The sequence below is a fragment of the Uloborus diversus genome, chromosome 4 (assembly GCF_026930045.1).
Source record: "Uloborus diversus isolate 005 chromosome 4, Udiv.v.3.1, whole genome shotgun sequence".
In the NCBI taxonomy this organism is placed as follows: domain Eukaryota; kingdom Metazoa; phylum Arthropoda; class Arachnida; order Araneae; family Uloboridae; genus Uloborus; species Uloborus diversus.
In genome coordinates this window covers 110,903,567-110,929,967 of record NC_072734.1, presented here as the reverse complement: position 1 = coordinate 110,929,967, position 26,401 = coordinate 110,903,567, and the positions used below count along the sequence as shown (strand labels likewise).

The 26,401-nt window shown below is 34.7% G+C and overlaps 1 protein-coding gene across 1 annotated transcript in view; it reads left to right on the top strand.

The window, feature by feature from the left end:
• Nucleotides 1–26,401, top strand: part of LOC129220761 (uncharacterized) — a 220,340-nt gene that overhangs the window by 190,768 nt on the left and 3,171 nt on the right. The window contains exons 2-3 of the mRNA XM_054855189.1: nucleotides 18,594–18,739; nucleotides 25,670–26,051. Coding sequence (XP_054711164.1) covers nucleotides 18,594–18,739; nucleotides 25,670–26,051 — 528 coding nt within the window. The remainder of the gene's footprint in view (nucleotides 1–18,593; nucleotides 18,740–25,669; nucleotides 26,052–26,401) is intronic.

The window sequence follows — 26,401 nt, the reverse complement described above, 5'->3', positions numbered from 1 at the left end:
TTTTTAAAGAACAATCACAATTGAATACTACGACAAATCAAATTGTTTACTTATGTAAGTAACTATCTTCAACCATAAGAACAAAAACAAACGCCCAAACAAAAAGAAAACAAAACCCAATAGAAAAATCCTACAAAATCAAAATATGTTCCTGAATATCAAAAGCGCCCTCTCGATGAGTTAACTTACCCCATCAGCTATTAGGAATTCTTAAAACTAAACTTACCCCGCAATCTATTAGGCATTCATAGAACTAAACAAACAATCAAACATTTAATTTAAAATTACAAATATTTCGGTCAATCTGATTTAAAAAAAAAAAAAAAAAAAAAAAAAAAAATAGCCTATAGCCTTCCTCAATAAATGGACTATTCAACACAAAAAGAATTTTTCAATTCGAACCAGTAGTACCTGAGGTTAGCGCGTTCAAACAAACAAATAAGTTCTACAGCTTTATATTATTGGTATAGATTTCTAGAGAAACACCGCCCATATTATCGTTTCTTCTACATCAAGAAGCGATGCATAAGTAACTTTAATGTTTTTTATAAGCAAACTTAATTTCCCTTTTGAAGGTAATAACTATCTCTGAGTGCTGCTTGAATGAATTCAAACAAAAAGGGAAATTTCTTTGCTGAAGATCTTCTCTGCGACTCGTGTGCAACATGTGGTGTTTCCAAGCGGCTCATAGATACAACGATACTGTGCACCGAAAAAAAGTGAAAAAATTGGAAAGCAAACCACAACAAAATAAAGAACATTTTTTATTATTTCATAAATACTTTAGGGGGGAGGGGTATACCCACATGAGTCTTCCAACTTGTTACAAATGTTCATGCTGTTGAACGGTGGGGATCTTTATGGAGGGGGATTTTAGAAATACGTAGTTGCGAGATTCACATAGATCCGCGCCCTAGCGTGAATCATGATCATGCACCTGTTTAGTAAATGTAGTATCTCTTGGAACTAATTTTCAACCCAGCTAGTTGAGGGGCTCACTGTAGTCAAACCTTACAATTTAAGCCATTAGCTAAATTTTTTTAACCATTTGGGGGCCCCTTAAAAGCACAAAGCACGGCCCAACTGGCTTATTCAGTTATCACGGGGGTGCCCCCACCCCCTAAGGGCAAGGGAGAACTCCCCTCATTATCGCGACTACCCTCCTTCAAATCAAGAATCCCTTCCCCCAAAAAGAGAAAAATACCCCTCAAAACACTCCCCCTAAAAAATTTCAATGGTGCAGTCTTCACCATGACCCTCTCCAGGGGCGTGCACAGGGGGAGAGGGAGAAGGAACACCTGTTGGCCCGGCCCCAAGCCTGAAGGGGGCCCCAATATTTTTGAAACTAGGGATGAACTTTTGCTGTAAACAATATGGAGGGGGACCCGAAAAAGAAATTTGTGACGGGCCCCAAAATGTCTCTGCACGACGCTACTGCACCCCTCCCCGTAGGTGGCACCCTTGGTTATCAGGTCCTGACTCAGTGGCGGATCCAGACGACCCTGTTGGAAGGGGCGAATGAGTAATGCATTATAGGGGGTGCTAATGAAAAATTACAAAACGTTTAAGAACTGAAGCATGATGTGTTTTTTTTTTTTTTTTCAAATAATGTATATGATTCAAAGAGTTTGAAGAATTTTCCCCAATCGAATTTCGAAAACGTATTTTTCCATATCTTTAGTCACCAAGGGGTTCGGGGGCTTTCCCCGGCAAAAAAATTTCGAAATTGGAATCTTAAAAACGCAATTGTATAGGCCACCTACCATCTTTGATGATGTAGCAGAAGACATGGTGTTCATAACTTTTCCCTAGATGTAGCTTTTCCTCAATGTTGAAGTTCAAAAAACGCAATTTTATATGATCTTTGAATAATGTTGAAAGATAAGGAAAGAGGAACATCGGGGTTCCTCTCCGGAAATTTTTCGAATTTAAAGTCCTGGAAACGCAGTTATAAGCCATCTTTTAAGACGCTGGAGGAAGATACATAGTTCGGAACTTTCCATCGGAAATATTCAAAATGGGAGCCTTGAAAATGCGTTGGTTATTGGATTTTCATTGATGTTAGGGGAAGGGCTCGGGTTCGGGGGCTCTCCTCCGGATTTTTTCGAAAGTGAAGTCCTCAAAACGTAATTGAAGGCCTTCTTTAAAGACATTAAGGCACGAGGTTCAAAACTCACTAGGAAACAGTAGCGCAGGTACGGGAGGGGTTTGCTGTTAAACCACTCCCAGAACTACAAAACACTCATTTCTCCCCCCCCCCCACAAAAAAAAATCACGGAGGGAAAACAGTATTTAAGCTTTTCTAAGCAAGGTAGGTTTCCACAAAATATTTTACTACGTATTGATCGGGAAACACTCACAAATCACTTTCCAATTCTTAAATATATGAGCACCCCTACTTTGATAAGAGGGCTAAAATGTTCTTGATACAGCAATAAATGGGATCATGCTCAGCAGCACTTCCGGCGCTTTCGTAGAAAGAGGAAGCCTACCACACTTTATTTTCTGTGGCTCCCTCCAAATTCACATTGAAAGATCGGAACAGTTATTAGCTAGACATTGATAAAGACATTGATCTATAAAAAGATGATTTTTTGAATGACCTCACGAAAAATGAATATACGATTAATATAAAGGTAATTAAAACTGTATTATGCATGTTCACGCATCCCACCTTTTTTTCGTTTCACAGTAATTGTGATATCAATATGCGAATTAGTTCTTTTAGAGCAAATAAAATAAATGAATAAATATTAAGCCGCAGAAACTACTTGGTTTAATAATTGAAAAATATTTTCGCATTATTAAATGATGGGGAAAGAAAGCAAAAAATATTTTTCGATTTCGAAAAGCTCTCCCAGAAAACTTTTTTGGATGCGCCACTTCCCGGAAATATGTTGATATTCTATTTCCAAAAACATAGCTTAAATCTTTTTAGTCATGTTAGGAAGAGGTGAGGTTTTATTGTCCTCCTGTATAAGTTTTTTAGAACTGGAGTCTTAAAAACGTATGGGATTCAAAAAAATCTTCCTCGGCGATTTTTTCGAAATTGAAGCTCCAAAAATTTGAAATTTTTGACGATTTTCGATGACATTGGTCTGAGGGGGTTCAGATTTTTTTGGAATTAAAGCCGTAAAACTACCGTTGTAGGCGATTTTTTGTGATGTGTTGGGATGGGGGATCGGAGAGTTTGGTGATCTTCTCCCCAAAATTTTTCGAATTTACAAACCTTTTAGGGGGGCGATCGTTTCAATCGCCCCCCCCCCCTGTGTATCCGCCACTTCCCTGACTATATCCACCCTCGGATTACTTTTTTTTTACACACTGGGGCTGGGGGGGGGAGAGGGGAGAAAGTTTATGCACTCATAATACTCAATACATTTTTTATTTTTTAAAAAGTACTTCTTGTAAAGAGAATATTTCTGCAAGCTTTATTTTACCTCTGTTTTTAAAACGCTTGTACGGCTGTTATCGATGAACGAAATAAGATTTGTCGTGTACTGCCATCTAGCGTCAAATGCTGCAAATAAAATTACATTTTTCGCAGCAGATATTTTAAAAATCAACTCTTTTCACCGTTCTTATTTATTTTTTAAACTTATTTTTTATTTAAGAATAATGTAACATAAAACCAAATCTTTTCCTTTGAAAATTTTTTAATGTATTGATTCTCAAAAGACCATACCCAAAAGGAAAATTTTCCGCTTCTTTTTACATTAATGAAGAATTTTACAAAGTGAACAAATTGGAAATTTATTTTGAAAATTACAGTACATAAAGAAAAAACATTCTATTTCAAATAAAACTTGCATTGAAACGGTATTTTTGTTGTTTTTGGCAGTAAATTTCTGCCTTAAAAAAAAGGAAAAAAATTTTTTCCCATGGGACAAAGTAAAAAATAAAAAATTTTTACTTTCTATTCAAATATAGAAAATATTTTGGATCAAATGAATTGATAAATAAAAAGTTTAATGAAAAATGAAAAGATACTGAAACTGAAAATTAAATTAGTTAATTAATTAATATTTGAAGAAAAATTAATTAACAAGTAAAAGAGTGAATGAATAAGAAAATAGGTGGAAGAATGAATAAATAAGTGAATTACTAAATACAGGAATGTAAATGAATGAATTAATAAATAAGTGAATTATTAAATGGAGGATTGCAAATGAATGAATTAATAAATAAGTGAATTAATAAATGGAGGAATGTAAATGAATGAATTAATAAATAAGTGAATTATTAAATGGAGGATTGTAAATGATTGTATTTATAAATAAGTGAATTACAAAATGGAGGAATGTAAATGAATGAATTAATAAATAAAGTGAATCACAAAATGGAGGAATGTAAATGAATGAATTAATAAATAAGTGAATTATTAAATGGAGGATTGCAAATGAATGAATTAATAAATAAGTGAATTAATAAATAGAGGAATGTAAATGAATGAATTAATAAATAAGTGAATTATTAAATAGAGGATTGTAAATGAGTGCATTTTTAAATATGTGAATTACAAAATGGAGGAATGTAAATGAATGAATTAATAAATAAGTGAATTACTAAATGGAGGAATGTAAATGAATGAATTATTAAATGAATACGTAAGTGATTTAGTAAATGATAGCGCGAGTAAACGAAATAAACTATTTCACTTTGCCCCATCCACTTTGCCACACATGTACTTGACTGATTGTAGAAAATATTTAAAATACAAATAAGCTTAATATTAACTAAATAAATATTTCACCGAGAATTAGAAGGTCTCATTTTATGTGTAAAATGTCAATAACACGAATTTTATCGTTTTATAATAACAAAAATAATTTTTGACTTGCAACGAAATATTACAATATTAGTATCAATTTTTGGAAATTGCCTGTATTATATGCTTCAATCTTCGGTAGTATTTTTTTCCTGACTGGAAAAAGATTACATTTGCTACTATACAGTTAAAATATTACCATACAGACGGCGCTAAAAGCAGAGTAAATGTTTCACCATTTCACTTTGCCCTATATTCCCCTACCTTAATAATTTTTTTTCGTAAAAAAAAAAAAAAAAAAAAAATGCATCTTCGTATCTATCACCTAGAAGCCTGGAAGGAAACACTTTCTAATAAAATAGCTTAGAACCAGGAACCTTTGCAGAGCATCCTCATATATATAATAGCGAATGATCGAGTAATGCTCCAGATGTCATCAACAATGAAACTCGTGCCACGGCATGATCATTTGATAATATTTTTTGGTAATGTTTGACATGCAGGGAAATGTTTTATTTTGACAAGGCTGAACTGGATCCGGTCACCTAACTGTTTTACTGGTAAGATTGTCATTTTAGGAGAGTAAAGAAACGAAAAAGTGGTCAACTATTAGCGCTATTTGCTGGAGTTTAGGGTTAATCCACTGGACTCTGGATTAAAATTTTAACTATCAAAATATCACCAAACGGGCAATTGCTTCGTTCAAATGTAGAAGAGTAGAAGCAATTTTCACCCGTCAGACCTTGACGGACGACTTTCTTAGTTGTAAATATCGTTCTTTGTGTAATGTGGAAGTTTCTGATATAATTCTGTCCAAAAATTTCTTCTTTCTATACGGTAACGCTCATAAATATTGGGGAAAAAAAAAAAAAAACTTCAATAATTACTTTAAAAAATATCATTGCTAATATAGTCTATTGATTGATATTTGAATGGATATATTTCGTATTTTATAAAACTCAACCTATTGGTTATATGATAAAAGGTGTAAGTGTAAAAACAACTCTCGAGAAAAGTTAAATTCGGTTCGTGCAGGCTCAAGAATGTAGACAGGAGAGAAAATTTTGCAGAAGTTGTTAGTACTGCAGAAACTGACGCCAATGATACAACATGAAGTTCTGTACGAGCCTCGCCAAACATCGCCAATGTTGCAAAGATAACATTAGCTTTAAAATCTCACTTTTAGTCAAATTTCAAGGAATTCAACAAGTTCTGTAATTTCTACACCAATCTTAAGGCGATAAACTGAAATGTGGGGAATCGTGGAGAAAAATAATTTCTGCACCATTATCTACCATTCTTTATTGCTCGAGAGACATCTGTTTCTGGACTCCGAAAACTGAATAAGAAAATAACTGATAAAATAAGGCATATTTCTTAGTTTCGAGTCAGTTTTGGTCTGATCCAGGAATAATAATTATTCTGTGTTTTAGAGCCTCCGTGTGAAAATAGCTTTAGTTTTGTGAAGCTGATGTTTGTGCCAAGTACATTGGAGTGTATCTGTGTAAGAGTGCTAAGGGGCGTCCCAAACTAAAATTTTTGGGGGAGCTGGAATTCTAAATTTTCCTAATTCAACTTCGAATTTTGACAAAAGGAGCTCAAATTTCTCTAATTGATGATAATTTTGCCGAATAAAACTTCAGATCTCGCCAAATGATCGCCAGTTGATTTAATATCGAAGTAACCATATCGGAAACTTTCTTCGTTAAATAGATACAAAAGAAAACAATGCTTTCGCAAATCGAAATCGATTTTTTAAAGATGCTTTACTAATAAAATACCGAACTTTTAAGCAAATTTATCGAAATCTTAAATGTTTCCATGAATCTACTCCGTACTAACAAACTAAACAACATCTTCCGCAAACACAAGAACACAATCGAAACAACCGTGAAGTCCTTCTCTCGAGTGTCTATTTCAACGTCGCCGCTCTCCCTAAAACAGCTCATTCCCTACACAAGAATACTTTCGGCTGATAATGCTAACTGAGATCCAGTTGTTGAGGAACAATTCGGGAGGAGAAGCATAACGGAGGGCCTACCTCAACAAATACCACACATTCCGATGGGAACATTGAGATCCTAGGGCTGTTGTCTCTCCTTTTTGCGGGAGCATTTTCCCGGTAAATTGTCATGACGTCTTGTTACGGTTCAATTATACTCTCCAGCCCGGCCAAGTACTTGGAAAAATTCCGCAGATTCTTCGGTGCCCGAATGTTATTCTTGGACATTTAAGGGTTTCTTAGAATGCAAAATTTCCGCCATTCCATTTCTTAAGTTTCAGGAAATCTAGATTCGTTGTTTACTGTGTTGAGAATCTTGTTTTAGTTATAGACAATACTGGGTGGTGGGGAGGGCAAACTCGAAGTGCGCACCGAGCAACCTTAAAACAGGGTTGGCAAAAGAGAAAAGTTATCGCCAAGCATGAACTGCGCTCTTTCCTCCCCCCGAATGTCGAGCGATCTCGATTTCACCGGGGTTGACATATCTCTCGCTTTATCAGTAAAAGTTTTGTTGGCGAAAAGAAATGAAACATAAGTGGAATTTATTTTTAGCTCGTTATCTTGCAATATATGCACATAGGATATCGTCTTAATTTTGAAAAAAATAAACAAATAAATAAAATACATGCATGTATATTGTTTCTGTAAAAAATAATTAATTGACTTTTATTGTTCTTTTTCCCCATATTCTTGATTTTGTTCATTTATTTTGATTTTTGGAAAAATTTAGGAATTTGAAACACTGATGCGTTTTCTTTAACAAATTGTATCTCAAGATCAAATTATGTATGGGGGGGGGGGGTCTGTTCCCTGGACCCTCGAATACCCAGGGCACAAAAGTGACACATTTTGAAAATTAAAAAAAAAAAGTATTCTAATCATTCATTAAAATCTAAATTTACTGCTATTTTTTGCCACAAAATTCGCAAAGTGTCTGGTGACGTATAAACGGTATCAGCAATGACACTCTATTAAAATTTCGTAGTCTAGGAAAAGACTGTTTGTACTTTAACTATACACCATTAATTTAGACTAAAAAAAAAACCAGTAAATGCGCATATTTCAGTATTTGCGATAAATCAGTTAAAAGTAGCATTACGTACAACCTTGTTTTTCTCCTAAGCTGATCCCCCACCCCCCTGTCAATTTTGTTTTCGGAAAGCGATATAAGTAAAAGTATGAATGTTTGTGTGCATAACATATAACATTTTTTTCCCCTTGATCTTCACAATATTGAAGGAACATGGGGTTACTAATCCAGTTCTGAATGATAGAGCAAGGGACAAGCAAGTTGAACTAGAAACAATTATGATGGACCAGGTGGTGCATCTAATTCCCCCAATTCTTGTATGTACATTCATTCTTTAAAAGATTTTTCGAGTAGGAAAAAGGTTTGTGCTCGAAAACTATACGTTGCTTCCCGGAAATATTTTTACAAAGAGCTTCATGCATTTTCATCTGTCTTTTAGAAGCATTCCAGCTTAATCTCTAAGTAATACTATTGAATAAAGCTATCTCCCCCTTGGTGGTATTGATAAGGCCCCCATGCCCCCACTTACAAAAGAAACACTCTTTCACAAGTCTTAAGAATATTTTTGAATGACATTTAAGAAGATAAGGTTAGTCTGTTAACAACTGAAAATGTGAAAGCATAGGTGACTTTTCTGACCTTTAAATATTTAGAGGTCACAGGTACGATCACTAGTACACTAAAACCACGGCAAATATCATTATCAGTGTCAAGAAAAACAGATGTATTTTTTTTATTGTTTTATTTATTTTTTTGTTTAATTTGAGCTTAAAACCTTTCTATCCCCCCCCCCTTCAGCTTCAGCTGTCCTGAAGACACAACAGCGCCCGAGCGAAAATTACATGCCGTCCGCTACCGAAAAAAAATGCTTTATGCAAAATATTTAGACAATATATAATTAACCATTGAGTGCTGTTCAACTTAGTTTTTAGCCTACTTTCCCAGTAAAAGTTGAAAAGAAGAAAAAAGACATGAAAGAAGACTGGCTTATTTGCATCTGAAAAATATTGCGAAAAACCAAAAAAAAATTCAAAAATAAATAAGATAATTAAATAAATATTAAAAAATTAAAAATTGAAAAGTAGGGTACTGAGATGGGGGAAATATCTGTCGGTCTGTCCGCCCCCCCCCCTAATAACTTTTGAAGAAATCTGTCTCCCCTAATAACTTTTGAGGGAGTAGTCCGATTCAAACAAGCAGATCTCGGCGAGGACACCTCTTTCCTATGTTTCATTTTGTGATTTGAAGTTTTTCGTTCAATTTTAAACAGTTCAAAAAAAATTAACATTAGCGCCTACGGGGAATTTCAAAGCAAATATAAATTCCGAACTTAGAGGCAAATTTGCTTCAAACAAACTTCGCAGGAAAAAGTTTTTGAGGAGCATGTATATAAAATATCTTTTTGATTTGAACAATTTTCCTTTCAATTTTGAACAGTTCAAATCCTTTTTCATTAGCGCCTACGGCGAAACTAAAAGTTAATATAAATTCCAAACTTAATTGCGGATTTTCTTCAAACAAATTTTGTTGGAAATAGATCTTGATGAACTACTCCCGACTCCGACTCCTAGAACTTTAGGGAAGTCGACTCCGAATCCGACTCCTACACTCGAAAATTAGTCGAGCTCTCACTCCACGACTCCAACTCCGTGACTTTGGCAAAAATTTCTATACTGAGGGAAAATGACTGACTCCTAATTTCGAAAATTTAAAGTCTTCCTCATCGCCTCTTACTCCTTTATCAAAATAAAAAAAAAAAAAAAAAGGTCAGACTCCACAAACAATGGCAGAGTTGCGGACTTTAAGGGAAAATGACCGATTCCGAGTCTTTGAATTGAAAACCTTCGACTGCCGAATCTGACTCTTTTACCCCAAAATGAGAATGACTCCGACTCCGCAGCCATGGTTTTTACTTTGAAATAATTATTATCGGTATGATTTGTTTTCATTTTCACGCGAAAGTTAAAAAGTGCTTAGTGGAGAAATTCGGAGTCCTTTATGTTTCTACATAAAAACATGCACAGACGATTTATTTATTTATTTATTGATTTATTTTTTTGATAATGAAAATTATTTCTTTAAGCTGTCATTTTGTTGTTTTTATTTATTTATTTATTTTAAAAGTACATTTACTCATTTGTTTAAAAAAAATTTTTGGTAACAGGGGAAAAACAAACGATTTTTCTTTTTTTTTTTGTTTGACATAATATATTTATTTTAATGTTGGCGTAATAATGCCGTTTTTATGTATTTATATGCATTAACGACAAAAAGAGTAAAAATGTGCGATTGCATATGCATTAACATATTATCCGTATTTCTAGTTTCGAATTATGACGAAGTAAAAAATATAAAAAAAAAAAAAAAAACGAATATTACAGATGTAGATTTATGTGTCTAATCTTTTATTGTAGTTAAAAATAATGTGTGATTAATTAATATTTACTCATACAAATAGGGAAAATTTCCAAGTACACCATTGTGTTACTTATTTGCCGTTGCTCACGGAAATGGCAATTTTGCATATAATACGTGCATTTTTCTTCGGAGCATTGTCGTATATTGTAATAATTAGTACCAGATTTTGCTTACTATCAGTACATAATTGGTATCTTAAGTTTAGTTTACAATAATTTGTAAGAGAATGACGAGTACCAGTTATTGTAGTCATTGTCAGGTAAATAATGTTTTGAATATTTGTTTTTCAATCTTTAACGATGTATGTTTATAGAAGAAGACTTTCTCTGTTTTAGAAAATGTCGTACGCAATAGTTATTAATAATAATCCTGACACATATATTCTTTTAGCTTCTATTATCATAAAATTGTTGAAACGAACATTTGTTACATTTTCTTAATCAAAAATGATATGCATGCTTTGTAGTGTCATATCAGTTTTATCTTCCTTTATTTTTTATCTTAATTTACAATTTTATTGATCGTTCTCCGGAAAACAAGAACACCATTAGAATCATTCGTTTTTTCAGCAATTCTAGAATATAAGTGTAGGCATCAATTTAATTTTAAATTTATGACTTTTATCCTTGGAAGTAAAACAAATAAGAAAAACGTAATACACTCCTACGAGATTTTGTCTTTAAAATAGCTCTTTTTTCGAATTGTCTCGCCAAAGTATTTAAATTTAAAAGTAATTTATAAATAAACATAAACAAACATTCTTTTATACTTTAAAGTAGCAAAATCAATTAAACGAGTTTTAAAAATATTGTATTTTGGCTGAACTAATTCTCAATCATATATTGGCAATTTTTTCTTTGTCCAAGTCATTCTGTTAAGAAATCCTCGCCAAAAAGGGAAAGGGTTACAAAAACGTTCCATGCAGATTTAAGCTCCGACGGGGGGAAACCAATTTTCTGCTTCGCTGATCTTGGTTAGGGAAGAGCTTCCTCCCCACTTTCTCCCCCACTGGTGCGCATCTCAGGTGAGCCCGGTGGGGACATAGGAATAATTTAATCTGTAAATAATGTGTTCGTAATCTTGTGGTATTTTTTTTTGCGTGATACTGATTAGATATCGGTCATTCTCCAGAAAACGTTACTTTTGAACGCAAATATTTTTCAGTTTCGTAACCTTTTGTTTTCTTTTTTTTTTTTCGTTTTTACAAAGAAGTTATACCTACCATAAACAATGGCGCAGCTAAGTTCCAATTATTTTACTCATAAATAAAAAAAAAAATTAAAAAATGCCTTGTTCATAGACATTAAACAAAAAGAAAAAACACTTTTAATATTTAAAAATTGAGTCCAATTTAATATCAAAATATTAATTTTCTTAATTGTGCAAACAATCAGCTATTTTAATGATTAGTTGGAATATAATATTAAACTCTCTTAATTAAAGTACGGCTTAATAAGTAGTTTCTGTTAAAAAATAGTATTTAGTAAATTAGAGGATATAATGGCAATTTATCATTTAGGCAGAATGCCTATTATTGATATATTTATCCTCCATCATTTATTTTCACCTCAGAAATAATGACATATAAGGTCTGTCACGGAGGTGATATTCACGGAGGTGAGGAATTTTCCATTAATATAGGCCTAATAAATACATTTTTCAGGGAAATTTATTTTTATTCGTTGCTACAATCTGCACATGTTAAGCATATGAAAACATGTTCACTTTTTTACATTAATTTACATCCCTGAAATTCAAGTCCACGGAGGTGAAAAGACAGAATAACCATATTAAATTTTTGAAGCGAAATCTATCTTTTTGTTTTTTGAAAAAAATCCCACAATTTTAACTATGACTGAAAATAAACAAGGGGGCTCCCTTGTATCATGGAAAATAAAATTTGATGTCATTACTGCCACGTGCTAATGAGGAATGGCATTTTTGTTTAGGTAACGGATGTGAGAATTTATTGTGTGACATGACTTCTTGTCCTACTAAAACGAACTAAAACACAATATAAAAAAATAAACTTACTAAAACAACTAATGTTTGAGACACTTGTGAAAGGAATACTAATCAATAAATAAGCCTTTTAATTAAACAAGTTATCAAGAGCGCCCATATTCAAAATTTTAAGGGGGGGGGCTTAAAATTTTCCCCGTGGTTTAGCAGGATATTTTCGCCATGGAAGCAGAGTTCAGTACATTTTAGAGATATTAAAATTTTATATTTTTAATGGCTTATTCATTAATGGCTGGAAAAGAAATGTTCATACATTTTTGCAAAGAAAAAAGCACTAAATGCAAGGAAGTTATCATTTCTGGGGGGGAGGGAGGGCTTGAGTCCCCCTTGCCCCCTTATATGTGCGCTTTTGGAAGTTATTAAGCAACATAAATAGTTACACAAGGTGTGTGACATGCCACGGAAGTGATAATTCACATGTTATAAACCAAAAATATACTAAAATAAAAATTATTATTAAAAAATATGTTGGCAGGTTTAAATAGATATATTTTTACTGAAATTAAAAATCACTGTTAAATGTATTGTTTTTTAAAGGTTTTATTGTAAACTAGTGGTACCCGCACGGCTTTGCCCGTAATAGGAAAATTAAAAGGTCTTTTGGTTCGCCTGTATATTTACAAATAATGTATGGTGAATTTTCTCGCCAATTGGCTTGTACCCATGTTACGGTTCCACTTACGATAATTTCGTATCTCGCCAATTGGCTTGTGCCCTTGTTGCGGTCCCACGTTATGATAATTTGTAATTTACTCGTCCATCTTATGATAATTTTGTTCTTAAAATTGGAATAGACAAAGAACCACATCCAATTTTCGAGAAATCGCTTCAAGGTGCACACCCCCATGCTACAAACTAACTTTGTACCAAATTTCATGAAAATCGGCCGAACGGTCTAGGCGCTATGCGCGTTACTGAGATCCAGACATCCTACAGACATCCTCCGGACAGAGAGACTTTGAGTTTTATTATTAGTAAAGATGGCGAATGACAGAAAAGTTACACTTTTTGAAGAATGACCCATATACTCCCAAAGAAACTATTATTATAATCAGAAGTATTTTTAACCCCTCCTCAAGCATATTTCACTCATTGAAAATTCGAATTACGATATAAGGAATTAATCGCCAGGAAAAAATAGTGGATAAGAATCCAGTGTAAGCATTAGACTTGTTAATTAATATAAAAACACGATCAGGCATGAAGAACCTAAATCTTTTTATGTGTTTTGGTCATTTTCTTCTAATGGGAGATGGTTGGTAGCTTCCAATTCAGAAATTGTGGACTATTGTTTTCTATTTACATAAATTTCTCTAACCGATAAGTTCCAAACGTTTTCTATCTGGTTTAAATCAAGAGGAACGAACGGCGATGGAATTATTTTCACACCATTATTTAAAAGTCGGCCCCAAGTGCTAGTTAGTGGTTGTTAGTCGGTGCCCAAAAGGTTTTCTCAGCAGAGGGGAGTAAATTTTCTTCAAGTAGATCTTGGTAGGTTATTGTATTTACTCTGCCAAAGGAAAGTCCAATGCAATGTCGAATTTACCACGAAATTCAAACATAGGTCAAACTATGAGTGACCCTCCGCCCTGCTGCCGTTTCGAAACTTCATAATTTCATTCATTGGAACCGAAAAAATAAGCCATTTTTGCATATTGCACCTACAAACTTGTTCTTCACGGGAAACTGGTGCAAACCCTTGAAATTCAGAAACGTTACCCGGAAGTAATCAGTGACGTTTCGGATTTTTTTTTTTTACAGTGTACACAGTGTCCCCGCTTAACCTGCAAGACTTCTATTTTTACAACCGTTAGACGCAATTTCAACTGCAAAAGTGTTCAAAATGGGATGCAAAATTAAGATATGAAAAGTTTGAAGCGGAAATTATCTTTAGTGAAACGTACAAAATGTAACTTTATGTATAATCCCCAAGAACCCCCCACATTGCATTTAGGAAAATAACTCACAATAAAAAATAATACCAGCACAAAAAATTTGAAACATTTGCATCCAAAAAATTGCCAGCCTTACTAGAATACGACAACAACAACAACTCAAGGAGATATTCGAGTTCAAAATTATTTTTGACTTTGCTGAAGATGAGATTGGAACATACCGTCATTTCAGAGGAATTATATGTTGTCGAAGTGAAAAAGTTAAATACTTCTTATATTTTTCGTTGCTATTGAAAAATATGTGCAAATGTAGTGTTATTAAACGAAAAAAACAACACTCTACAACACCTTGTACAGTTTGAAAGATCACACTGTGTGCTCACATATTATTTAAAACTCTCGTTTGTAGCTATACACAGTCTTTCAAAATGAATAGCGGTGTTTTAACATGTTATAATATTTATTACACCAAACTTACAGCCACAAGTGATATATCAAATGAAAGAGAAACTCGAACAGTTTTTTACATAATAGCATACAAGTGTTCAATGTGAGCACCATTCTTCACTCGGCACACGTCAAGACGATATGCGAGTTTTTCCCAAACTTTGATGAGTGTCTCATTAGTAATTGCTGCAACAGCTGTTTCAATCCTGTTCCTTAATTCGGGAAGGTCGGCTGGCAGTGGAGGCACATACACACGGTCCTTAATAAACCCCCAAAGATTGAAATCACACGGCGTTAAGTCGGGTGACCGTGGAGGCCATGGGAAACAAGCCCCGTCATTAGGCCCCTTACGGCCAATCCAGCGGTCGGGTACAGTTAGGTTAAGCCAATCGCATACCTCATTATGTCAGTGAGGCGGCGCACCATCTTGCTAAAAGATGAAGTTTTCTGTAAAACACAAAACGCTTTCTGTTCTTTAGTCGCCATCTTTGCTACAAGTGCTTTCTAGCGGATTGCTGCAGAAACATTCCACGCGCATGCGCACTGATGCCAACAAACAAAATTGTTTGAGTTTATCTTTTATTTGATATATCACTTGTGGTTGTAAGTTTGGTGTAATAAATATTATAACATGTTAAAACCCCGCTATTCATTTTTAAACACCCTGGATTTTCCCCCAAAAGGTGTAATTGTCTGCGAGTGTAAAGTGGTAGAAGTCACAAAACGCTGCGTTTCATATCTGAATAAACATTGGTCGTTCTAATTCTTTTTTTTTTCTTTTTCGGTTTCAAATTGTTTTTTCATGCTTGGAATTTATCTAAATGCAATGCAGGGGACTTGAAGACTATGTAAAAAGTTGAACTTCCTTTTTTTTTTGTCACACTTTATTTTTTGCTTAAAACTTATCACATCTTGACCCTGGATCTTACTTTGAGCATTTTTACAACTGGAAGTAAATATGTAGGACTTTTGTGAAAATAGAGGTTTTGCAGGTTAAACGGGAACATGCTGTATATGCTTGTCAGTATTGAATTGCATGACCAACTCCAACAAAGATAATTTTCGACTTGCTTCAATTGAATCAAAATCAAAAACACACAGTGTCGGACCTATGATTTTTTCCAGCCGGAGCAAATCTCGAAACTGCCACCCCTACCCATCTTTCTTCAAGTTTTTATATTGAATTTCAATGAAAGCGCACACAGAAATAGGGTGAATTTGCGCCTTCCAGAAGTTACTGCTCTGAGCAAAGTTTGCCCCCCCCCCCCTCTAGATCCGGCATTGGAAACACACAAGCATCGCAAACTTGGGTAATTGGTTACGGTTAGCTTACAGACGCAATAAGTTATGCATTTCGATAACATGAAGTTTAATTTTATCTTCTATCGTTCATTAAAAGAAGGAAGTTTGTTTCCTTCTGTGTTTTTGCCATTTTCGAAAGGTAATAACCTTGAGTTTCAAGTGACCTTGAGTTGGACTTCCTTTATTTGCATAAGACCTGTTGAATACCACAAGGTTTATGCGTGCTAACTTCGTGATATTGAACTTTTATGTTATGTGACACGAGGGTGATTGAACTTCAGAAGTGATGCTCAAAAAGTGGTGTAAGGGAAAAAAATAATCATTGTGAAAAAAATACCTAGCTCCTTAAATTCAAAGAAAAACAGTTTTCTAAGCTTTGTGAGTGTGTGTGTGACTTTTTTTTCTTGTTTTCCTTGTTTGTTTGTCCCTCCCCCCCCCCCCTTCTTTTCTGCTTTTCCACACCAACAATTTATTTAATTGAATCAGGTGCAAATTTTGTGCTTAAGTGTGCTGCAGAGTCGGAATCGGAACCATGAAGTCGGAGTCTGATTGATTTTGAGAAATAGGAGTCAGAGTCAGAGTTGGGCGTTTTCCCTCCAATTCCGCAACTCTGCCAGTGTTTGCGGAGTCGGAGTAAGAGTGATTTTGGGATTAAAAGAGACAAAGGCTCTAAAATTCTCGTAGTCGGAGACGGAGTCGGTCATTTTTCGTCCGACCCCGTAGCCCTGTCTTATATACAACCATTGATTATGTATGTCTTTGTCACACGCAAGAGATAATTTGCTTTTAATGCGTTCTGGCTGAAAGAGTAAGGATGTGATTTCAATTGAGAGAACTACCGGGTGATCCAAAAGTCAAGACAAACTTTAAAAATGAATACTTTGAAAACGAATAAAGATAAAAATATGTGGTTTCCACGAAACGGATGGAAAAGAAGCCGGGTTTTGTATGGCAACAAAACAAAAATAGTTCTGTTAGCGACCAACAGATGGTGCTGTCGGATTTCTGATACAGGATAATGCAACGGAACAAACGATATAAAAAGGAGCAACGGCAGCAGGTAATGGTAGTCGATGCTTATATGCATCGAAATGCTGTCCATAGTTGAGAAAGCCCTCTTATTTACACTCCATTATAAGAATAAAAAGCTTTTACGTCATTTGTTGGTCGAAAACAAAACTTGATTTGCTTCGTTACCACAGAAAACCTGGCATCTTTTCTTTTCGTTCAGTGCAAACCTCATCCTTTTATGTTTGCTCCTTTTCCATTTGTTCTTTCTTAAAGTTCGTCCTGACTTTTGGATCACCGTGTATTTTTGAACGCATATAATACTTAAATATATTTGATCCCCCCCCCTCCCAGATAGCATGGAAAATCACGAAAAAGAAAAGAAAACTACCAAGTAAAAATTGCTGTAATCATTACTATACACTTATTTTACCAATACATCAATTCACCCCATTTCAATCTACCTTTTAGAAACCAGTTTCGGCTCATTTAGCTCTAAATTTGCATCAATCACATTTGGGGGGGGGGGGGGGTCACATGGGTCACATGGAACAGCTTCGCGGGGCACATGTCGTCCGCGGGCTGTAGGTTAGACACCACTGCTGTAGCTCAGTACTAAAATGGTGCATCACATTGGTTGTTGTTGCACCGAAACATTTACCTACCGATTTCTATCATAAATTAATTTTTGGTCAAAATCTGACATTCGTTATTGTTGTTCTAAGGTGCCGGAATGGGGTCGTTTCCGAAATTTCAAAAGAATTTTTTTCTGAAAGAGCGCGTTTAAAAACATAGTATTTGACCATTTTTTAAATAATTAGACAAAGTTAAAAAAATTTTTAACAATTTTTAATCTGTACGCAGATTGAAATTCATTTTTTTACGCTTCTGCACATGGCATAACAAGTGATGAAATGCCATGCACTGATACCATTAGCACACAGCGCAAATCATCATAACCTGGTAACGCGGTTGACAGCAAAGCATAAACATTTAGTGCGCCAATGGAGAAACGTGTCAAAGTACATCACTTGTGAAGTCTTAAAGACCACGCCCTATTTCTAAAATTGGACATTTAAAAAAATAAACAAAAAATAACTGTTGGAAAAAAAAATTCTGGCTCCATGTTTTTTCTTTTTTTTTTTTGCTTATCCAATCCATTTTAGTGACTAAAAGTGGTGCTTTTGACTGAAGGTAACAACCCTATTTTATTTTATATTATTTCCCTCCTGTTTCTTGGTTTGATTGACCGAATGTTGGGACTACTTTTTGGGACAATTTCAATTGTGTGTGTTTTTGACGTGAAGTTAGAGTATTATAACTTTTTACACTTTATTTACTTAGTAAGGGCTTCAAACAAACTGGAACAAAGGTAAAATTACTTAAATTTGTTTTACGTTTCTGAATTTCCTTTCGGACTCAGAGCTAGGAGAGAAAAGTCACGTAAGAAAAATAATGTAGGTCAGTCATACCAATCTGATGGAACTCTACTGTAAGGCAGGCGATGGGCCCCCAGACGGGTCATTCGAGGAGCACTTACGGAACAGGTATTCCACCACTTCCTGATCCATTTCAAGATGCGGTCTGGTATTAAAACAAAGAAACGCGTGCACTTGAACTTGAAAAATCGTCACTTATTCGTTCCGAAGGGAATTATTCGAACGTTCTGGGGTTAGAATATGATGTTCTTCTCTGTTCTAGGGTTTGGTTTATGGCTCAATTGGATGGTTTTCGTCGATTGCCATGGAAGGATGGTGGAACCACCTGCCAGAAATACTATGTGGAGAATGGATTTTAATACTCCAGAAAATTATGATGACACCGAGCTTTTTTGCGGAGGCTTAAAAGTGAGTTTCAGAGCCACAAATTGTTATATCTTATTTTTTTTTATATACCATATATATATTTTAAATGTACTTATAAATGTAAAATTATTTAAAGAAGAAAAGGATAGTAATGAGTTTGAAAATTCTGCAATTGATTGCACAGAAGTAAATGCCTTTTATTACCTTATCGCACTAAACTGAAATAAGAACTAAATCTGTCCTGTGAAAAAACCTGTGAAAGTTGATCAAGCCTTTTGTACAACTTTGGTAATCATTTATCAATCACTTTGGAAAACAGAAATTCAACCGATAAATGACATTTACTATATATATGGGATTTATTTAATGCTTACTGTTGATACAAGATACAATTATATCTTATGCATATGAGTTTCTTAATCAATTTTACATTCGCTTATCATTTGGTAAAAAATATAACTTTTTCATATTCATGTTTCAAATTAATTTTAACACGAAAAGTGTCAAGTGTGCACTGTAAGTGACGTTTCCCTGTTTGACTGTTCGGTTAGATATTTATTTATTTATTTTTTTTTTTTTTTCAAGACCTTGATTTTATGCAATGACAGGTGACTTGAACATTTTAGTTGCGTCACATAAAGGTCATTCTCCAGAATGTGTAACTTTTGAACAAAAATATTTTTCAATTTCAAAACCTTTTCTTTTCTTTTTTTTTCTTCTTTTTTAAATTTTTACTTGAAAGCGTTACCTACTAGAAGTTCCCATAAACATTGGCCCAGCTAAATTGTAATTATTTTACTCATAAATTAAACAATAAAAATACCTTGTTCACGGAAATGAAAAAAAAAGAAAAGGAAAGGAAAAAGAAAGGAAAACTTTCAGCGTTTACAAATAGAGGCCAATTTAATATCAATGAAGCAATTTTGTTAATTGTGCAAACACTGAGCAATTTTAATGATAAGTGTGAATCTTTTATTAAGCTTCTTAATTTATTAAAGTACGGCTTAAATTTTAGTGATCCTTCTAATTAAAATTTGTGTTGAAAAATAGAATTTTGTAGTATTAATGTATTTCCAAATTAGTAAATTTGAGATTATACTTCTAATTTATAATTTTGGTAGACTGTCTAAAAAATTGATGTATTTCTCATCCTCTCCATCATTCATTCTCACCTCAGAGAAATAATGAGATTGATAAGGTCTCACGGAGATGAGGAATTTTCCATTAATGTAGATCTACATTTTTAAGGGAAAGAAATTGTTTCTTCTTTGCTACAAACTGCACATGTTAACCACTACACCACTCAGTCGCCATTCCTAGTACGTCAATATTATATACATGTGACAATTGTCATGGTACCCCCCCTCTCCCCCCGAGAAGTAATTTCTTGCATTATATATGACGTGTCGTGAGGAAATTCAGACTACGACTCTAGCAAAGTATACAATTATACTCTAATAAATATTTCCCGCTAAGAAGAGTTAATTCGCAACTTCGTAATCACGTGATCTGTGCCAGATAAAAACAGAAACCAAATTTCTTATTTGTTAAACAACCAAAGCACCTTTACATTAAAGCTAATGAATACAGAGAGGAGGCTCTCTTTATTATGTGTGTAATGATCTTTGCCGCTGTACAACAAAGCGGTGTTGGAAGTTAATATATCAGATGAGACCCGTCTGTTAAATTTGTTTTGGTTTTTCTCAATTCAGAAAATCTATTATGCATATTTGATTTTTTTTTTTTGACCGAATTATTTATTAGACTCATGTTAAAATTTAAAAAAGACATTCTGTCTTTTTCTTTTTATCCAACTAAACAGCTAAATTTTCATTTTCTTACACATTCTGAATACATTACAAAAAAGAAAAAGAAAATAATATTTACCAAAAAAAAAAAAAATTGACGCGTTTTTGGATTTTTAGAAAATAAACTAATTACAGGAGTAATTCATCCCACGTACTCAACCCCTTTGAATGAATGGAAATATTATTTCAGAAAAATCCTGAACCTTCTCAGTTTTAATTTCATCTTCCTGCTGTTTTATAAAACATTTTTAGAGTTTACATAATTATCACTTGAATTTTTGTAATTGAAATTCAAAATAAAAGAATATGTTGCACATTCTAACATCCCAATTATCCAATATTTTGGAGTGAAATACAACCCACTAAAAGTGTTTATTGCCGACAATAAGAACACAGATTCAGTATTTTTAAGTGTTCTATCAATGTGCAAAATTATATCATTATCGGTGAGTGATACTTGGGCAAGTACGGATACAAGGGAGGAGCGATGAGGGCGATTGCCCCTCCCTTGAGGGTTCCTGCACCTGCACGTTTTCCAAATTGAAGTCCTAAAATGCAAGTGAATGGGGATCTTTGATGAAATTAAAAAAAAAAAAAAAAGAATGGGAATTCGAATCTTTTGTCTGGAAAATTTTCAGAATCGCTCAGTTTCAAAAAGGCAATTTTAGACAATTAGGAAATTTTCAAATAGTCCAGCCACAATTATTACGAAGTTGAAGTTCTAAAACGCAATTTCAGAATAACTCTTTCGACGGAAGATGAAAGGAATAATTTCAGCTCCTTGGCTAAATCTCTCTTTAGCTGTTTTCTATAAAAATACTATAGCAGCTTCCTCCCTGTAAGCTTATAAATCAGATACATGGTAAGGAATAAGTTAAAAAACCAAATACCCATTCCTTCAAAATTTTCTGGATACGCCCTTGCACTTGGGCATGGCTACTTGTAAGAACCAATAAGAAAAATTCCTAATTTAACTAACTTGCGAGATGCACAATGTAAGAATGTTTACATAACATAAGGTTCGCACAGATTTAAATATCAAACATGCAGTTCTGCCCTTTGGCAAATTTTCAACTCGTTAAAGGTCAATGAGAACGGAAGAGTTAAAAACGTAAAAGCGTGTTTACGTACTCTCAACATTCCGAAGTGTAATGTAATGTAAACACACTCATCTGAACGTCATACTAATGGTCTAATTAAAAGTTACAGCAGTTAGAGGTTTATGAACTTTTTAGTATTTCTCTAGAAACGCGTGCATAAAAATGTTTAAATATTACCAGAGGTTAATTTATTGTTTACTGTTATTTTTTTTTATTTGTATATCAATTAGAAAGAGCATTTTTTATGTAATGGAGGATCAAATTTTAGTTCTGTTTCATTTCTTAGTGAGTACTAAGTTTTCTGAAGTCAATTGGAACACATATTATGTCCTCAACAAAGTTTGGAATCCGGAATGGTATAGAATGTCTAAAACTAACTGGCAGTATATGGACCGTATTCATCCCGTATTCTTTCAAATGCAGCTGTCAAGATCACGCGACAAAGACATTTTAGATATTTTTGAATTCCACTTAAATCTGTTCACTGAAAAGATAAACCGAAAGCAAACAAATGGGTTGACAACAGGTTTGTCCCTTTTGAGGATTTTCTCTGGATTAAAAAAAGTTAATCAATGTTCCCCGACTGTTTGGCACCTATTTGTTGTTGTCCATGCTAAACACGTGATTTAAGTTGCCAAATGGCGTACTATTTTGATTTGTTTACATTCAATCTATCTTTCCCGTGAACGCAGTATAATATTTTTTATCAAGACTGCTGAAGCAGTACCCGCTCGCTGTATTAGATCTTTGCATGGAGGATTGTAGTTCAGGTTTGCTGTACGAGATTTACTTAAGTTTCATTGACTCCGTCTATTTGCTTTTTAAGGTGCACAGTTGGTCTCATGGCACTTTGAGAGTAAATAACTGCAGTGACCTCTCGTTTATGCTTCGTTTCAACAGACTGCAGTAATTAGGAGCAGGCCCGCGCCAAGCCTGATCGGCGCCGTCGTGCAAATGTCTTTTGAGCGCCCTTATGCACTGGCGTTCGGGAAAAATATAGTTAACAGCTGAAGTGAAGTTTTGTAGACAAATATAAAATGGAAAAATGATACGTTTGGCATTTAATTTGTTAAAAAAATACTGTGTGTAGCGAGTGCAGGGCTTAGCTTGCCCCTTTCCGCTTTGGTTCGTTGAAGATTTAGTAAACTCATCTGATTAATTTTAAGATCTTTTATTTACACATTTATTCTCTAATCTACTGTACAATACCTACACAATAATCAGCATAAATCATAACGCACAACATGAAACAGATCAACTACAGGTCAGAGCCAGCGCTCAACACCGCTGCTCTCTCTCTCCCCCCCAGACCTCAGTCACCTCTCTCCCAACATCCCTTCTTCGCTCCTCCGCACCCGAGCACCAGGCTGAAGTAATCGTGCGACCAGGAGAGAGGAGTCGAAAAATGTCTCTGTTGGGGTGCCGGACACTACACTGTGTGAATGTTTAAATTTGGAATATGGTGGACTTTTTATATACACCATATCTCTAAATTATTTCGAGTTCAGCTGCTCCTCTGATATGCTAATAATGTGTTACGGAAAAGATTTTTTCTTTGAAAAGGGTTCTCCCTGGAAAATTTTTGAAACTTGTAGTTTTAAAAACGCAATTTTAGAAAATGGCTATTTTTTCCGCCCTTGAACCACTGTGCGCCGTCGTGTGCTCACGACTTCGCACATAGTGACGGCGCGGCCCTGATTAGGAGTAAAGTGAGACCGACTCAGAAGAAAATAAATTTTAAATACAATGTAAGGGTTTAAAAAAAATTATATATTTTTTTTTTTCCTGATCAGCATGTCAAATAAAGAAATGAATCAAGCATAGGAAAAAGAACGTTTCTACATGGGAGCTTAATAAAGTTCAACAAGTAAGTCCTGCATGCCAACAAGAGGCCGCGGTGGCCTGGTTGGTAAAGCGTCGGACTCGTAACTAAAGGGTCCAGGGTTCGATCCCAGTCGATCGAAGATCCTCCGTGTCCGTTAATAGTGACTGGAGCGTGTTAGATATGTATGTCGTGGTCACAAAGTCCTCCAAGCAAATTAATACCTCTCGGGGTACCGGAACAGGGATTACTCAGCTTCTACTATGGATTAAAAAATCGGAGCTGTTTTCAGGTCCCATTCAACCGGCTAAACCATAAAGAATGGTAGATATGGGGAACCCTGGAGTGTAAAGTGCATGCCAACAAACAGAGACCAACGTTCCACCGTAGAAAAGAATACATCAGCTGTAATGCTGCTGATTTCTTCCCCAATCCTAGCACTCAGCTAATGCTGATTTGTGACCTTAGCCGTGTACACAAGGGATTCGATCTCAAACGAAAAAGTCAGGAAGCGTTAGATCAATGCAGAGGCGTGCGCAGAAATTTCGGGGCCGTCATAAAATACTTTTACAGGCCCTCTCCATATTATTTACCCCTACGTCCTAACATACATCTCATCCCTCATTTTAAAAATCTCGGGCCCGGGCCAACAGGCGTCCTTTCTCCCCCCCCCCTGTGCACGCTTCTGAATGAGTGACTGTTTCCCGTACTTCCGCTAGTTCGGCAGCTGTATCTCTTTATGCAGGGTGTTCCGTTTTAACCTGCAAAGCCTTTATTTTCGCAACAGTTAGTTCTAGATGTATACTTCCAAATGCGAAAATGTTTAAAATCAGATGCTGAGTTAAGATATTGAAAGTTTGAAGTAAAAATAAAAATAAGTCAAAAAATACAAAATTTAACTTTTTATACGGGCCCCAGGTCCTCTAACTTGTATTTAGGGAACTAATCTCCATTGAAAAATAATTCCAACTCAAAAAATTTGAAATTAGTATGACCAATGTTCACCGAAATATGAAACGCACCGTTTTGTGACTTACACCACTTTTCACTCGCCGTCAATAACGCCTTTTGGGGAAAATATAGTGGTTAACAAGTGTTTAAAATTATATGTGTGCGTAGTGTAGTTTTTCAAATAGTTCGAAGTTTTGTAGTGTGTTTTTGCGTATCACGGCATAACATTTGCATTTATTTTTGAATAGCAATGAAAAATATAAATACCTTGTTTTTCTTACTTTGACGACTTGTCATTCTACTGAAAGTGCTATAAGTTCTAATATCATCTTTTGTATGGTCCTTTTAAACTTTGAACTGGAATATCTTTCTGAGTTTTGGTAGCAGAAATTTCAAGTTTTTTGTGTCAGTGAAAGTTTTTAATGGAGATTATTTCTCTAAATATTAGTTAGGGGGCCTAGGGCCCGTATAAAAAGTTATTATTTTTATTTTTTGACTTATTTTTATTTTCGCTTCAAACTTTCAATATCTTAACTCTGCGTCTGATTTTGATCATTTTTGCAGTTTGAAGTATATATCTAGGACTTATGGTTGCGAAAAGTTCTTGCAGGTTAAAACAGAACACCCTGTACATTAGCACTCAGTTTCCAGGAAACGATGGGTATTCTAGAGAGCATTTCTTTAAACGCCTGTGAAAACTTAAACACGTTACTGTTTTCATGAAAGTGCATCGTTATTTTTGGAACTCCCTGATAATTTATTAGTATACCACAAAAATTTAAACAAATTTCACTTTACCTCATACAGGAGTAAAAATGCTCCTCTTTTTTTTTTTTTTGGAAGGAACAAATTTAACGCCAAAAATGAAAAATTGTATTTTAATGCTATTGACTTTAAAATACGCTGCTTCCTATAATTTTCAAAAAGAATTTCCTTGTCCATTTTGAAAAAGGTAATTTATCTTAATTATTTTACTTTCTTCCAAATTCCCCTAAATTTTTTGAACAATAACTTTGTTGCCAACATGTATTAAGATTCTCTTTCAATAACTCGAAATCAAAATGTAATTCATAACCTTTTTGTGTTGGAAAAGTTATAAATTAACCTTGTGTGAACTTAGGTGACCTGTATGACTTATAATTATCCTTGACGGATTAAGGTATTAAATAGTTCATTATGTTCTTCTCTTAACTCACATTATATTTGACTTAGAGAGCTATTTTATAAACCTTTGCACTTTTTCTGCTTCGATTCAATGTCAAAATTGGTTTAATACTTGCTTTTCTTCAAGGTTACCCACGAAGACAACGGAGGCAAATGCGGAGTGTGTGGTGATCGCTACGACATGCCTCAACCACGACCACATGAATCCGGTGGCAATTTCACATCCAATGTCATCGGTAGAGTATACCAACCAGGCAGAGTAGTCGACGTCATGATCGACATAGTAGCCAATCATAAAGGGTACTTCGAATTTTCTTTGTGTGAGAGAGATGACCCGCTGGAGAAAGAAACTGAAGAGTGCTTTGATAAACGAATTCTTCAACTGGCCGATGGAACTGGGACTAAATTTTTCATTCCAAAAGATGACAATGGGTTCTATATGATACCTGTGAAAATTCCTTTAGATGTCAGTTGTGCATATTGTGTTTTCCGTTGGCACTGGCGTTCTGGTTTGTATTAGTTCTCTCATTGTAGTATTTCATTCTTTTCCCAAAATATTCAGTTTAACTTCGTAAGCCAACAATGGACAATTTTTACTGTTTACGGCCCTTTCCAGTGCTGTTTTTTTAAACGAGGGGATGTCCATAAATGATGTCCCACCCTTTTTCCACATTTCTGACCCGCTCCACTTATGTCACAAAGTGTCAAGTTTCAGCTTACCCCCTCTCTTCCCTTTGTCACATGACACGCTAGTTTTCAAAAATATATTGTTTATCAAAAAGTGTCTGGTGTCAAACTTCTTGTTACTTGCTCCCACCATCTTGTCACAAACTGCCACAATTTCCAAAACCAACCTGCC